Source organism: Musca autumnalis, unplaced genomic scaffold, assembly GCF_047663935.1.
Source record: "Musca autumnalis isolate F117 unplaced genomic scaffold, ASM4766393v1 scaffold_4, whole genome shotgun sequence".
Classification (NCBI taxonomy): domain Eukaryota; kingdom Metazoa; phylum Arthropoda; class Insecta; order Diptera; family Muscidae; genus Musca; species Musca autumnalis.
In genome coordinates, this window is record NW_027411977.1 from 142,051,160 (window position 1) to 142,068,693 (window position 17,534).

Below are 17,534 nucleotides of genomic sequence, written 5' to 3' on the forward strand. Positions count from 1 at the left end.
TCAGATTTTATATACTGTTCAAAAAGTGATTCGAATATTCAGATTCATGCACATTACGAATGTTGTTCCTAAAGCCAGAAATACTGGTTTCCTCTGCGAGAGATATAAAAAAGTTTTCACACGCGAAGGTGGTGGAAGGACTCAGCCTCAAAAGGCCTACAAAGGCAGCTTACGTAAAAACCCCCACAACTGTTTGGTGAAAGGACGCGTGAGTCCGTCCGGATAATCACCCCAGATGGCCATCTGGTAGCAATCATTGATAAGTCTCATCCTAATGGCAGGATCAGTGATTGGTAGCTAGTAGACAGTCGTGTGAGATCGTAACTTCTGAGTTTGGCGGGGCAGATGTTTTCAAGGGCGTCAAGACAAAGAATCAAGAGATTTTCTCATCCTGAAAGTAAATGGCTGTGACACACTTTGGGACTGCTGGCGGCGGCGGACGCGGCATTGAAAAAACAGGGGCCTCTAGACCGACAGTTGGAAACGGGTCAGCTTCTTACAGGATGGGGATAGTGCGATGATGAAGTTCACAATGGACAGTATGAACGCGAACTGTATCAACATGTATGGGAGAACTGTACTTCGGGTTGGAATAGCTTCGGTTTTGAATCCTGCAGTCGTCAATTTATGCGAAAACTAGCGGACAAGACAGTTTGATAATGGTCTGTGATGCTAATGCTCATCACTGACACCAATTTGAGAGAGGAGTCAATATTCGATTTTATTTCAAATAATTATCTAAGAGTATGCATATGGGTAATAGACCTCACTCTTACAAATATGGAGGGTACTTCTAGAACATTGATGGGCAGAAATGCTCTGCCTCACACACAAAAGTGTAAAAAATACATGAGTCTCTCGTAATTTTCCCACCATTGTTCTAGAACAGACTAAAGATGAGAAGTCTATGAGAAGTCTTGCCCATTAACGTATCCAGGTATGAGAGCTCGGACAGTTTAATGCAATAAAGATCTGGCCAACTCAGGAAAGTCAGCGTGAGGGCATACAACAAGTCTAGCAGGACCACACTTAGTACATATTGGGGTCAGGAAAGGTAAGATAAATTCTTAAATTAACTTAAGTGAGACAATAGAGGGAGTTAATGTAGCGGTAAGATTTCACAAGTTGACCTCAAAGGACCCAAAAACCTATTGGGAGCATTAAACTAAGTGATGGTATGTGGACGAACTTCGCTCTAGAGACTCTAGATCTACTACATGCAGAAAAATATATGTTAGAAATATGTTTAGATCCAAACAAATATTTGTTTGGGACTGATTGCAAACAAATATATGTTTGGATCCAAACATAATTTGTTTGTAACATATCTCAATTTTATTTCTTTGGGTACCAACATATTTTTTTTATGTTAGAACATATTTTTTATGGGTGGAGAGAGGATTTTTGTCAAAGAGAGTAACAACAGAGATCTCGCGGCAGCGGAATGCTGTTTTATAATAAAGAGCTGTGTGTAAGGTGTAATAGGAGGAGCAGAAGCTTTTTGTGCTTTGTTGTTGTTAACCAACGTAGCAAGCGAAGAGGAAAAAAGGGTATTGATTATGTTGTTCTTTTTCTTCAGTTTTCTAAATAAATCGTTGGGTAAAAACGGGAAAGTGAGTGAATAAATCAGTGTTTTGTCTTTTCTTAAAGAAATTGTGGCTTTTAGTAAATTAAATCCCCAATACATTTTATAATTGAATCAAAAAGGTGAATGGAAATATTTTACAAAGACATAAATACAACAAGATAAGACATTTTATTTGCTATCATTCTTCAGTGAATGGCTTTTGAATTTAACATAATGTTATGTTACGATATGGTGATATAACATTTTTTTCTTTTATACATTTTTACGTATTTATCCGAATTTACCGATCCAATTGACATGGAATTATTCTTGAATAGATCCTTGAATTCATAAGTTTCGTTTCTGATACCATTACATGAAATTTTCCTCCTTGGTTGCGATTTTGAATTAACTGCAACCTGTTAAGGGTAATGTTTCTATACAAAGTTTCGTAAACATTTTTTTGTTGCATGCATTTTGTCAGGTCTTTATTACTTTATGTCTTTGTATTTTATTGGACATAAATACATTTTTCATATACATACATATCGTCTGCTCCGTCGGAAAAGGTCGTAAGTCCACTTTTTTTGGAAATCGCGTTTTTGTTACAGGATGATAGTACAAGTCAAAACACGTCGTATGACACAAAGAAAATGGTAGTATGTCGCGTTTTTCTATATGTTTTGCCCTTGTCGGAAAAGGTCGTAAGTCCACAAAACGTACAAATTTGAGTACGAAAAGGTCGTAAGTCCACAGGAAAATGTATACTTTAAGAGAATACTACAGCTAACGTAGTTCAGATATAATGTTTAACGTCATCCATGGTTGGGGTACAATGTAAAGAACTAGCCTACACCTTTGGATGATAATCGGATGATATTTGGCGGTGCCTGTGGACCAAACTTTTGAACAAAAATGTGATAATGTGTATATTGCAACGAAAATTTACATTTGGAATTTATTTTCCCCTATAAGCGAATTGATTATGAAAGATGGACTTCTGGCCTTTTCACTGATACAAATTGAGATGCTGTATGTGTTCAAATCTATATATATAAAAGAGCTTAGTGATGACTGAGTGAGTGAGTGAGTGACTGACTGACTGACTGGCATATCATCGCCCAGACGAAACCGCTGAAGCTAGAAAGCTGAAATTTTGACTGTGCGTTGCTGTTGGTGTGTAGGCGTGAGATAAGGCTGGGTTTTTGGAAATTCGACCTAGAAGGGTACGAAAAGTACTAAAAGGTACTAAATATGGTACCCTTTGTATTAGGCAAACGGGAAGAGCTAGAATTCTGAAATTTGGAATGAGGGTAACTGATGGAGAGTTAGAAAGATGTACCAAAGGGTTTTTGGAAATTCGACATCTAAGTGTACGAAAAGTACTAAATTTAGTACCAATTGTATATTTTGAAGGGATTTAGCTTGGAAACTTGGAATTTGGTATGGAAATCAAGGTTGGCAAGTGGTGTTTATAAAAGGAAATGGTTTTGGAAATTAGTACTGATGTGTACGAAAAGTTCTAAATGGTACTAAATTTAGTACAATTTGGATTTGGGTGAACGGATAGAGCGGGAATTCTGAAATTTGGAATGTGGGTCACTGATGAAGAGTTAGAAAGATGTACCAAAGGGTTTTAGGAAATTCGACCTATAAGTGTACTAAAAGTTACTAAATTTAGTACCATTTGTATATTTTCAACTGATATTGCTAGAATCCTGGAATTTGGTATGGAAATCAAGGTTGGGAAGTGTTTTTTTATAGAAGGAAATGGTTTTAAAAATTCGTACTCATGTGCACGAAAAGTTCTATATGGTACTAAATTTAGTACAATTTGGATTTAGGTGAACGGATATAGCTGGAAACCAGAAATTTGGAACTATGATTATTGTTAAAGTGTTAGAATGAGATATGGGTGTAGTTTTGTAAATTCGTACTTATGTCCACGAAATGTACTAAATGGTACTAAATTTGATACAGCTTGGAGTTGGGTAAACAGATAGAGCTGCAAACCTGAAATGTGGATTATTGAGGTAGCTTTGGAAATTTGTACTTATGTGTACGAAAAGTACTAAATGGTACTAAATTTGGTACAATTTAGATTAGGAAAAATGGATAGAGTCGGGATCCTAAAATTTGGAGTAGTGATTACTGTTGAAGTATAGGATTGTGGTAGTTTTGGAAATGCGTACTTATGTGTACAAAAAGTACTAAACTGTTTGAAATTTGGTACAATTTGGATTTGGGTGAACGGATAGAGCTGGAAACCTGAAATTTGGAAATAGGATTACTGTTGAAGTGTAGGATTGAGTTATGTAGGTAGCTTTGGAAATTCGTGCTTATGTATACGAAAAGTAATAAAGTGTACTAAATTTGGTACAAATTGGATTTGGATTAATGGATAGAGGCGGAATCCTAAAATTTGGAATAGGGATTACTGTTAGAGTATAGAATTGTGGTAGTTTTGGAAATTCGTACTTATGTATTCGAAAAGTACTAAACTGTTCTAAATTTGGTACAATTTGGATTTGGGTGAACGGAGTGAGCTGCAAACCGGAAATTTGGAATTACGATTACTGTTGTAGGGTAGGATTGAGTTATGGAAATAGTTTTGGAAAATTGTACTTATGTGTACGAAAAGTACTAAGTGGTAATAAATTTGGTACAATTTGGATTAGTGTGAACAGATAGAGCTGGGAATCTAGAATTTGTAATAATAATTACTGCTTGAGTACAGGATTGATGTAGTTTTGGAAATTCGTACTTATGTGTACGAAAAGTATCGTGAAATTTGGAATTATGATTACTTTTGCGTGGAGGATTGGGACAGATTTTGGAAATTCGTTCTTATGTGTACAAAATACTTTTTGTACACATAAGTACGAATTTCCCAATGGTACTAGATTTGGTACCATTTGGATATGGGTACAATATGGTACAATTTGGAGTGGAGGATTGAGATAGTTATTGAAATTTGAACTTTCGTACGAAAATTATTAAATGGTATACGATTAACGGTGGAATTCTGCAATTTGGTATTATAGTCGCTGTTGGTGTGTAGGGTTGAGATAAGTGAACGAAAATTATCAAAATTGTTCAGATGAAATTGTAAATAAGTATCGCGGTTGGGATATAATTTGGGATATCGCGATGTTATTTTTGAAACTTTTACCTATTATAAGTACTAAATTTGGTTGTTTGTTGGTGTTCAGATAAGGAGTTTTTGAAATGCATACAAATTTTGAAATTAGGCATGGTGGCCGATAAGGACTGAATTATTGAGTTGGTATTGGAAATACAAAAAATACAAAATAGTACCAAATTTTTGATGCTGGAATATTATAGTTAGTGTGCGCAAAGTACGAAAGTGCAATAAATTTGGTATTAGGCTAAGGATAAGTTGTCAGTTTCACTGTTAGAGGTGTTTTACACTGAAATCAAACAGTCAAACGTATCTTTTGAACAAAATTATTTCTTTTTTATTCTGAACGTTTGAGAAAGTTCATTTGAAAACGTAGATCTATGCGACTATTGTTTTACAAGAAGATTTGTTATCCCCTGTGAACAAAAGGGGCTAAATTAAAATGAGTAAAAAATAACTGTTATATATGGGTCATGTCCAAGAAAGCGTGCGCATTAAGTAAGTGACTAAAGGTTTTCTACATGTTGGTATCTCAAATGCTGAAATTACAGATACTTCGGTTGGAAAATGTGAATAAAATCTTCAAAATGCCCGTACCGTTCTAATAAAACATGGACTGGAATTTAAAATAGGTATTTTTTGGAAATTCTAACTTAAGGTATATGAGCAGTACTTAAAAGAAATTAAATATCAATTAAAATAGGTATTAGTTCATCAAAATTTTCAGTATGGTGGACACCTTTTTCATATGAAATATTGTTTATTTTATATTATTCCCTTTCCGCATACGAAGTAGCGGGCATTTTGCTAGTACCTCATATATTGAAAAATTTGTAAAAAAACATTAACATTTTTACTGTCGTATATCTTACTTAACTTTATCAACTGGTAATTTGTGGTTTCTCTAGGGACATTTATTCACATAACGAGATTAGTTTGTATTCTGAATTCAATAAAGTAATACCTTCTAACGGACGGGTAAGGTCAATGTTTATATTACAGAAGACACGTGTATCGGCGTTTTAAAAGTTTACGTCGGGAAGTAACCTAAATAGGCGTGGCAAGTTTCTCCCATTTCTACAGGTTTTGAAATATTCGACATCAGATTCCTGGGAATCCTTGCATTTTAGGTATAAAGTGTCTTTGGCAATATTACTGACAACAGTGCGGGTATCTTTTTATGAAAAAAAATTAACCCTCAAGCGAGTCACTAAACGGGTCTTTTTGGTCTCTTTTTTCAAAAACGTTTAAAAACTCCTTTAAAATGTGATCGTATCAGATCAAAATATTCCACAAAAGTATTTGTCGTACAATTTTACTTCAGGTCCCCGAATACACCAAAACTCTAAATCGTACCTAAACGCCAGGAATCTGTCAAAAGTAAAATCACGTTTTAGGGTTAATGTTGTGCTTTATCTGAGTTTATTAAATTTTGTCACTCAAAACTTCATTCTAGATAAAAGACGTCAAAGACAAAAATCTTCTCCATCAAATTTCAATATAAGTCATCGAATAAATGAAATATGTAGTTGCAATATATATCAAGAAAATATATACATCAAGTTTGCCAACAAAACACCCAAATATTTTTTGAATAAATTTGTTTTGTTCTTTTTTCGAGTTGATGCTTTAAAGTAACATGAAATTTAGTTTTAGACGAAAGATGTTAAAAGATGAAATATTCTACACAAAATTTCACTGTAAGTCCCAGAACAAACTAGATATCTAAGTATAATACTTTGTTAAGAAAATGAAGTTGCAAAATTAGATGTTATAGGTAGAAATTATTTGTTAAACTTTTAGACTCTTAATTAAAATTTATTCCATACTTAGTCAAAATCTCTTTAAATACTTCACTTTTTGGGGATAGTGTGAAAAGAAGATATGTTCCAAATCAAATTTCATTATGAGTTTTTGAATAAAGGAAATTTGTAGCTATAATATTTAACATCTCCAGAAGCTTTCGCTTTTTATGTATGATTTAGGACCATATTCTACCGTTTTTATTCACATTTTCGTTATCTGCGGTCACAATATATATTTTATTGATGTTTTTCATAATAAATTCTTTCAAAATATTATGTGTGCTCGATCCAAACTGTACTATAATGATGGCAGCTACTCCTTTTGATCATAACCAACATCTAATGGGGTCACTTCGGGTCGGAACCCGACCTCTCCACAAAATTTCGTGACGATCGGTCCAAAATTGAGGCTTGGAGTTTTATTACAATTGTTAATGGATGGACGGACACACATAGCTAGATCGCTTTATCTCGGCAAGCTATGAAAAATGGCAAGGGGAGGGGTCTACGACGAATACTTCGCGATGTTACACGAATATTGGACAAAACAAGCTTATAATACCCTTTCCACATTGTTTTGTAAAGTATAAATATTTTATTTTAAAAACGTCCGTAAATTGTAGGAAAAGGTCGTAAGTCCCTACAAAAATACAAAACTGTACAAGGAAAAGGTCGTAAGTCCAAAGACATTCAATTATCTCCCAAACGCGAGGGAATTTTATTAAACATATACATATACTTTGTATTGAAGCGGAATAAAAAAACGAAGAATACTGCCTTTATCACCATAATTAAATCTTTAATACAGAAAGCGCTGGAATGTTTTTTCTTCCTCCTGAAAAATTAATTGAGAGGCACTTACGACCTTTTCCGACGGAGCAGACGATATGTATATTTGAAATATGGATGTATCTATTTATTACATTATATAATCATTTGATTCCAGATGCCGATTTCCCGCTGATGATTTTAACTTTGAGGAAAATGTGATTTATTTCACAACTAAGGAGAAGCGTTCAACGACGTTTCTATATAATTATACCCTACACCACACTGTGGTAAGGGGTATTATGTCTTTGTGCATTTGTATGTAACATACAAAAGGAAACGAAATAGACCCATAGTTCCTTTAGGGGATATACATACATATAATCACTTTCTGAGTCGATTTATGTATGTCCGTTCGTCCGTCTGTCCATGTATTTTTGTTCGCAACGTACAGGTCGCATTTTTTGTCCGATTCAGCTGAAAATTGGGTAATATAATTTTTTTAGCCATAGGAAGAACGCTATTGATTTTGGTGAAAATCGGTAAAGATTTGGATATAGCTCCCATATATATTTTCGGCCGATTTGACGTATTTGCTGCACCAAACACGCTACATACGTCCGATTTTGATGAAATTTGGAATGTGTGACTGAATTCGGTCGAAAAATAAATGTGTCAAATAACATGGAAATCGGTTCATATTTGGATATAGCTCCAATATATATTTTCGGCCGATTTGAGGTATTTGATGCAGCAAACACGCTATATACGTCCGATTTTGATGAAATTTGGAATGTGTGACTGAATTCGGTCTAAAAATAAATGTGCCAAACTACATCGAAATCGGTTTAGATTTGTATATAGCTCCCATATATATTTTCGGCCGATATGACGTATTTGCGGCACCAAGTACGCTATATACGTCCGATTTTCATGAAATGTGTGAATTTGGTTTGCCAAATTATATCGAAATCGGTTCAGATTCGGATATTGCTCCCATATATATTTTCGCCAGATCTGTCAAATTTTGATGAAATTTGGAATGTGTGACGGAATTTTGTTTAGTAATAAGTGTACAATATTATATAGAAATCAGTTCAAATTGATATACTATATCTCATATATTTTACATATTCACAGTGGTGTAGGGTATCATATAGTCGGCCCCGCCGGACTATGATCCTTTCTTTACTGGTGTTTTCTTTTTAAAAGTGCGACTTTTTATAAATTATTTCATTCAGTTTTTCTTTTATTAAAGTCTGTTATGTATTTATTTGTAATTTTTTATGTACCTAAGATTAACAGCCTGTTTCTGTATGTAGAAAGAAGAATGTGTGCGAAAGAAACACGTCCAAACACTTGTGTGTTTTTCAAATTTGTTTTTTGTTTTGAAGCAAAAGCAAAGGTAAAATTATTTCGAAAACTAAAGTTCGGGCGTGTTTCTTTCGCACACATTCTTCTTTCGACATACAGAAACTGGCTGTAAGTGAGCATACATGTCAATGTGTTTCACATTGAAATTTACGCCCCCTTGCTCTCAGAAAGCGCCCACAGGTGCATGTGTTTGTTTTTTTTTTTTTTTTGTGGCTTTATATGACAAGTAAGTGAAAGGACAACAACATTGAGTATTTCAAGTTATGCGAGGATGCGGAAGAGACTGAAACAATCTCTGCCAATGTCCTAGACTGACAGTCAAAGGACACAGACTGTTTGGTGTCCATGAGATCGTATCTCTCTCTTAATGCCCCTGAAAAATATTATATCCCTGTAAACAAGACTACATAGAGTACCTTTGGTAAACTGCACTTAAGCGAACATTTTGTGAGAGAGGTACCCGAAGATGTTGACCGATATAGACCTGCTTGGAACTTAATATACTTTTGCAAGAAATTGTAATGTTGCTACCTAATCGGATACTAAATTCGTAAGTTTCGTGTTCCTCAGTCAAATTAGTTAAGTCAATTTATCCGTGTCTGTTCGTCTGGCTAGAGCGCACGACAACTCTAGAACGGATCAACCGATTCGGTGTAAAATTTGACCCTCGTAATGTTTGGCCAGCCCACACAACCGGTACCTCCCCCACAAAAGTTCAAAAATGCGAAAATTCTCCATAAGATTGGCCTTTATGATATTTTCGTAGATTTTACCGTTTTTGAGATATAGAAGTTCAAATTTAAGAGCTGCTCTAGAAAAGTTTTGATTTTTTTGCAAACATATATGAGAAATACCACCAAAAAGTGCTGCAATATTCAGAAAGTCCCCTAAATATATTTTCCATAGATGAAATTTTCAATTCAAACATACTGAGGACATATATTTGTCGACAAAACTGATTGATACTTTTTTATATATTTAAGAGCTTTTGGACAATTATCTTAGGAAGTATGAACTTGTCCCAGAGAAATATTGTACCGTTGCAATAAGGCCCGCTAGGACAAATACTTCAGGAAGAAATTAAAACGATCTGAGAATGTCCTTAAACTGCATTTTTTCTAAAAAAAAGTGAAGTATTTTCGTCAACATTTTTGCTGGGCTATTTTGAATATAGGCAAAGACTGTTCGACAATGTCAATTGGGCTATATTTCGTACTCAAAACAGGCACGTTTAAAGTTAAAACAACAAATTTGAGCTAATACAAGAAAAACAAAATAAATCTAATCAAACCTCACTTAAATACCGCTATAAAAACAACTTTCAAAATATGATAGTTTTCCCTATGATTATCGAGTTTGCAGTAATGCATCAAGGTGAAGCTGGGTACACGTTGCCACTTTTGCATGGTAGTTTAGCTCAAATATCACTTTTCTTGACAGTGTGACCGCCCATGTTTGTCGGTACACGTTTATTTTGGTTGTTGGGCAGTCGGAAATCGACAAAAGCTGTCATTCAAAACTGACTGACCCCTTAAAGAGGGCATTAGTAGGAAGATAAGAAAGCTGTACTCATATTTGTTTATATTTTGTTTTACAACGAGATAGATATAATTCTTATTATATCTCGAAAACTTTTCAAGGAAGATTTTCATACATTAACAATCCTAAACGAAAATTTTCAGCTGATATTGCAGAAATCGAGTTTGGAACATTGTTTTCCTTAAAGTCTTTCGTGAAATTTTGGTCAAAATATAGTTATCGCCTTTTATTTCATGCAATTCTGGCTTACGTGAAAAATCGTCATTTTGGATCATAAAATCGTCAAATCGTCATTTTTCAATTTTGGGCCAAAAAATCGTCAAATTCTTGTTCTATGAAAATTTGAAATGAAAAATACATATTTCCTTTATAATTTTTTTCATTTGACAGTTTTTTCCTTTATAAAAGTTTTCATTTCACATTTTCATAGAAACAGAATTGACCTCCAGGCCTGGGTCTGGATTCTTGTTCTATGAAAAAAATGAAATGAAAACTCAAAACAAATTTTTTCTATTTTAGAGGATTTTCGAAATCTATTTATGTTTTTCCTAATGCCTTGTTCAGACTGACGGTAATTCGCTCTCTATTCTTTGTTCAACCCCAAATTACGATGTAATTACTTCATTTTCCATACAAATTTTTGAGAACGAACAACGATTTTTGTACATTATTTAATTCAAATTACTCTCAGAACGACGATAAAATATGTCCCATCTCTAACAAATGAGAGAATTTATCGAAATAAATTAAATATGACAGGAAAAATATAAAATTTAAAATTTATTAAAAACCCAAACATTTTTAGAAAAACTGCAAAATATGAATGAAAAGTAATCGGTTTAACGACGAGTATACATTCAAATTATAGCAAATTTTCTTTTCTCTTTTATTGCAGTTGCATTTCTTGTCCATCGTTTCAAATTCGCGTACAAATTTAGAAACAAAAATCAAATGCCTGCCAGAAAGTCTGTATACCAAAAAGTTATTTTGGCAGGTCTCTCTCTCTCGTTCATTTTGAAAGTAGAAAAATTAAAAAAATTGCTGAAACACCAAAATTGTGAGAAAAAATAGAAAAGATGAATGAAAATTATATAATTAAATATTAAATAGATATCTTATAGAAGGATAAATAGTTTTTCAGTTCATATCAATTAATTTTATTCGTCTTTTGGACGGAACTTTCTTTAAAATCTGTAAATATAAAGTATGAAAATATGAATCATGTTGCTATGAATTGTGTACCATGTCGTATGAACGGGTTAATTCGTGTACGTAATTATGAGAGCGAACAACGTGATTCAAATGCTGGTATGAACATGGCATAAGAAACATTTAACAACGACCCTATTATTCAATATTTTCTTTGACATTAAATTTTCATTAACAACAATGTTGTTTTTGTAACTTTGTTAGTTGGTGTAATTCATGTATGTATATACCTTATATAAATTTGCCGTGGGTAATATTTTTCATTTCAAATTTTCACAGAATAAGAATCCAGACCTAGGCCTGGAAATGTGTCTGGAGCAGTGTTGGTTTACTTTTACGGAAATAGCTGACTGCCAAAAATTAAACGTTAACAATATTCTTCAAACAGTGCTTCCTACTATTTGTCTCCTTCAGTGAAATACACTTCACCCCGGTTATTTACCTCTCTGCTTAACTGCCTTTCCCGTTTAATTGCCTCATAATCTAAATCCCCAAAAGTGTTTCATATAAATGAGTTCAAGCTGTCCCGTTTAATTACTTTTCTATAAGTACCCAATTCGGATATTTACCTGTCAAATATTTTCCGAAAAAGAACATTTATCAATACTTTTCTCGGTTTATTACCCGCAATGGTATATTTCTGAGACAATCGATTTCGATGACTACGTGAATTGTGATGAAGAAGACGGACTACACAATAATATAACCAATATCGATTTGTGTAATTTTTTGTTATATGCACAGCTTTAGAAAACATGTTTTTGCAGAATATGGCAGTGCCAATTTAAGATAATGTTTGCAATATGTGAATCCGCTCAAAACAAACAATACTTAAATTGTTTCGATGCGAAAACTTTTTTTCGCGATGGAGAGAAGAGTGCAATATAAGTGTATTATTTTGTTAAATTAAAAAAATAAAGCCCTAATAAACATAAGCTTCTTGATTTCAAAAACAATAGTTTGAAGCAGCCATTCATTTTTCATTAAATTTTTAGCGACCCCAAATATGTTTGTAACAAATATCCTTCCTGTAGTAGAATTCTGTAACTCATTTTTCGAGTTACCGACAAATATCGGTAAAATTAAAATGCTTATAATTTCGGTAATTAATGAAATTTTTCGGTAAGTTAACAACCAAACTAAAGCTGTTGATAATTCCTACCCAAGGCGAATTTAACAAGGTGATCCAATAGTTGACGTTAGGTTGTAGTCTTCATTTGCTGTCAAATTTTTTTTTGCGCGAAATATCCATGATTCCTGCCCATACTTTTCTTTCATAATTTTGCGTTTTAATGTTGTCGGTAACTCAAAAAATGGGTTACAGAATTCCACTACTGCTTGCAATTATCCATTTAGAGGATTGGGTTGGAAACATTAGAATTGAACATAAAACGAATTTTCATTCAAGATTTTCAAATGTATGTAACCAAATTTAAAAAAAATATTTATTTTTGAAATTAAAATAATTTATTGACACTTTTTAAGTTTTGTTTACAAATACCAGTGACATTAGTATTACTTACAAAATCAAATTTCTATGTGGTTGTTGTTACGTTTGTTGTACAACAATACTAGCCTCTACCTGTAAAATAATTGTACCATGATAAAATACGAATACATTTTCTTATTTGAAAAAAAAAAAATAAACAAAACTACAAACCGTCTCATGTTTTCTACTTATGAAATAACTAACCGACCGGCAACAATTGAATTCACACACACACAAACATACATACGTACCATTGGCCACTTGTTGCGTATACCTAACAAATGCTGAAACCACACAGTGTCAATCATACGCCCTGAAGGTACTCGGAATCTTCAACTGCATTGTCTTGGGCTTTATTTTATTTAATATGAATTTTTTTACTTGTTTTGCGATAACAGCTGCTGCTTCGGAGACTTGAAACCGTACAAATGACCAAAGTCATTGACAAAGCGTGTCGAGGCGCATATTCACCAAAAAATAAAAGAGAGTAAAAAACAATCGGCACATGCAGTCGGTCGGCAATTAGGTTGCTTAGGTGTTGTTGTTCTTAAATAAACACACGTATGAACATGCAAGCGAATGAACATTCACACACACATATGTATGTATATGCATGCATATGTGCGTATATGCACACATGCTAGTGTCATAAATATTTACATGAGACTTCGTCTATGTTTATAAATGTTGTGAATTAGGGTGTATTGACAATAACTGATGTGAACTTTAAGAAATAAATCAATTTATTATGTATTTGGGTTAGGCATTAATCATAAGCACCAGATTCAAATACAAAATAGTATGTTAAAAGAAATAAATAGGATTTGGCGACAGACATATACCCTCAGCCTGTGACATAAAGAAAAGAATGCAACTGTTTTTCCACACAAATCGTTCACAGCTATAGTGCGACTCTTTAACTGAGTTAACGACAAAAGTCGGTAGAATGACGCAAAATTGTGAAGGAAAAGTCCAAAAAAGTTTGACATCATTTTGACTCTATCGGCAGAACTTTACTACTACTGCCAGTCACATTCGCATCCACCACATTCAACCTTCAGGTGATGTTCTGGACTCGTCCATGCGAGGGACTACGACAGGGACTATGTTGCTGCATGCTGCGTGATTACAGCCTACAGTGAGTCGTCGTCATCATCAGAACAGGCGACCGCCCGCAGTCCCTCCAATAGCAGCCGCACACGCAACACCTAACACAGCAGTTGTTGTTCCAATCCCTAAATTTGTTTGCAATTTAATTGCAATTGACTCTGTGGTAAGACGGAGGAAATAGTGGATTTCATGAGTCGGAAGAATATCATGTTTGCTGCGGTGCAGGAAACCAAGCCCAACAACAACTGCAGCTTACAGCGTTGTGATGGTTACTACGCATTGAGGAAGGATCGCACCAGAAGTGGATCTGGGGGATTAGCTTTCCTATCGCACCAGTCTATTCAAAAGAACTGGCTCTAATGACCAGTACCTGAGGGTAACAGCCAGGTGTTAGTTCCACACCAAAGAAGATGAGCTGAACTTATATACATACATCCCGCCGATACGTATACATATATACATCCCACCGATAAATAGCTGTACTCCAGGTTATAGGCCCAATCTTAGTCCGCTTTTCGACCTTCAAAAACCGTCTAGTCTTGGGTGACTCTGATGCACAATATGAGTTGTGGCATTCGTTCCTCTGAAATGACTAAAGGTGTATAGTGTTGGTTGAGCAGATTGATAGCGCTACGTTTTGTACGGTCAATGAGGACGCTCCTACCAGAATTAGCAGAGAATGTCACACTTCGCCAGACATAACAATCGTGTCACGTGGACTGGCAAATTGTCTCCATCAGCAGACAGCTCGATTTGATCACCTCTGAACACCGCACTTTTATCAATAATGGGTAGGCAGATCTGCCCAACCCGTTTAATGTTCGGGAAGCAGAAAATACGTTCCGAGACATTAGCACTGCAGCAGCCGCTCACCGTATACCTGGTGGTCGAATACCCGAAATAAGACCAAATTTCCCCGCAGAAATGATGGGATTAGCAAATGAGCGTGATGAGCCTCGTCGTGTCAATCACAGTGACCCCAGAGTCAGGGAACATAAGCGGAACAAATGGTTAAATCATCAGAAGAGTTGCAACATTGGGACCGGAATAAGTAAATTGTGGTCAACGGTTAAGTCACTCTTGAACCCTAGAAAGAAGGAAGATAGGACCACAGTCATATTTAGCGACGTTACGCTGACTGATTCGAAGAGATGCGCAAGTTATTTCAATCGACAGTTTGTCGAGCACACCGGGAGTGACAGGGCGAAGAGAACAATACTACGTCACATTAGATCTCTTCCTGCCTAGGATGAACCACCACATTTTACAATGGATCATGTTGCAAATGTCATCAGAAAAGCTAAATCATCCAAAGCCTTATGGAATTTCCATGGTAATGCTGAAACAGCTGGATGTGCCTGGAGTTGAGTATCTCACTAAAGTTCTCAACCTGTCGCTAGCCACCAACATCCTTCCCAAATTCTGAAAAATTGGCTCCCACTACTGAAAAAAGTAAATCGTACAGACCTATTTTTTTGCCCGTAGCAAAGTCTCTTGAGGCTTTTCACCATTCCCAGCAACAGAAATAGCTATCGAGTTGCAGATCCGTAAACAGCAGAGCGCAACAACAGCGCTGCACACCATCTCCACACATATTTGTCGGCGACTCAACCAGTTCAAGCCATGTGATAGAACAGTGATGGTGGCGCTTGTCTTATCGAAAGCCTTTGATACTGTTTAAGGACATCGAGGACATCCGGCCAAGTTTGAAACGTTGGATAATCAATTATATGTGTGGACGCCAGTTGTACGTGGAATTCAGGAACAAGTAGTTGAAGCCCGATATAGTGAAAAAGGTAGTACCTCAAGGTGGTGATATCTCCGTAACTGTTTAACCTCTAACTCTCCTGTATTCTGCCAGGAATACGCAAATTGAATATCATGGTCGATGGCAGCACTAGCATCTCCCCAAGAATCTGGGGGTCACAAGGTCCTCAAGACAGTTTTTGGGGTGCAGAAAAGCAAACCTTGTTGAACACATATAACGGTCTGTGATAAGCTTTGCGGCGGCAATGTGGTCCACGAATATTAGAGCAACGTGATAGAAAAATATTCAAACCTGTCAGAATGCCGCCCTTAGAACTGCAACAGGGTGCCTTCTCATGTCTTCAGTCGACCATCTACATGATGGCAACACAATGGCATGCTCTCGCTGTAGTACTTGGTCTGGTGTTACCGTGAGAGCCATCCCAATCACCATATGGCGGTTAGCACTCTCCCACCCAGGCATATTGCAAGAGACAACCCCTAGACAGTTTTTGGTGGAGATGTTTTGTGATTACTAGAAACCTCAACTGTCAAATTACAGGTAGTTCGGTCAAAATGTGTAGTTAAAATCCACAAAATACCGAAAATCGGGCGGTACCGTTTTATGGGGGACTATACCAAAATGTGTTCCGATATAGCCCACCTTCGAACTTGAAAAAATACGCTCGGGTGCAAGAATATAGCGCTCTTGCCCAATTATTGCGAACGCTAGAGTGAGTATAACAGACGGACATGGCTAGATCGTCTTAGAATTTTATCCTGATCAAGAATTTATATACTTTATATGGTCGCAAATGATCAGTTCGATGTGTTACAAACAGAAAAACAAACATAATATACCCTCCATACTAAGGTGAAGGGTATAAAAAGGTACTCTACGTAAGTCATACGAACCCGGGCAGGGTACATTCAAAAGGGGAAAGGCAATACTTAGATATCACTATGCAAAACTGAAAATACAAACAACTTCTAGTATGCATTTTTTGAAAGTACATATTGAGACTACAAAAACTCTAGTAGGGTTTTGTCCTGTCAGATTCAGTTCGGATTTTATGGCCTCATCTAAACCGGGCTAAAATTACAGTTTTTTGCATTTACGAGTATTTGGTCTTTATCTCAGAAACGATTAGGAATTTGGTGTCTTTGCCAATATTGTAGCCCTAAACTAGTAGGACTTATCTTTTGAAAAGACCACATAAGAAAAACTCCATCTATGGCTTTAAAATCGATCAAATAAAATATAGAAAATTTTACATAATTTCTGAAATTGTGGTCAGTATTAGCTAAACTATCGGGAGTTGAACCAAGTAACCTTTTGCAAAATTCTTCTAAATAAAGTTCTCAGCAATTCTTCAGAATATTTTTAAACTCTAAAATGCTTACTTCATGTTGTTTCAGTGGTATTTTGCATCATATCTTTTACAACACGTATTTCAAACACAGTTCACACCAACAGTTTATTCTCGCATTGAGGATTTCACCACATTATTGACATTTATGAAATCGTCGTTAAAAATATCTCGAAAACAACGTGATAGAGGCATTTTACAACAATGTCATGTTCTGAAATGTTGTGTATTACATTCCAGCGAATATTCTTCTAAAAGAAAACTTTAAGAAAAAATTAACGGTTTTGGAGATATGGTGCAAAATCTATACAAATTATGGAAATTTTCTATATTTTATAAAATTTGAGGCAATAAATTTAGTTTGTTGAGTTCATCATTTCTCCAAATATGTTATTCTTGCACTTATCTACAAATT

General features: G+C 35.2%; 1 protein-coding gene across 7 annotated transcripts in view; it reads right to left on the reverse strand.

Annotated features, from left to right (window-relative positions):
• The window catches only part of LOC141400655 (uncharacterized), a 45,407-nt gene that overhangs the window by 9,006 nt on the left and 18,867 nt on the right, over positions 1-17,534 (reverse strand). Inside the window, exons 1-2 of one of the 7 annotated variants that reach the window (XM_073980008.1) lie at positions 13,145-13,327; positions 12,928-12,986 (exon numbers count right to left, since the gene is read on the reverse strand). The exons of 5 other annotated variants lie outside the window; for them this stretch is intronic. Coding sequence is in view for 1 of the 2 variants with exons in the window: in XM_073980006.1 (XP_073836107.1) it covers positions 13,145-13,201 (57 nt within the window). In the remaining variant the exon portion in view is untranslated. Of the gene's footprint in view, positions 1-12,927; positions 12,987-13,144; positions 13,328-17,534 lie in introns of those variants that run through there. One more of the 7 variants, XM_073980006.1, reaches the window with a different exon arrangement.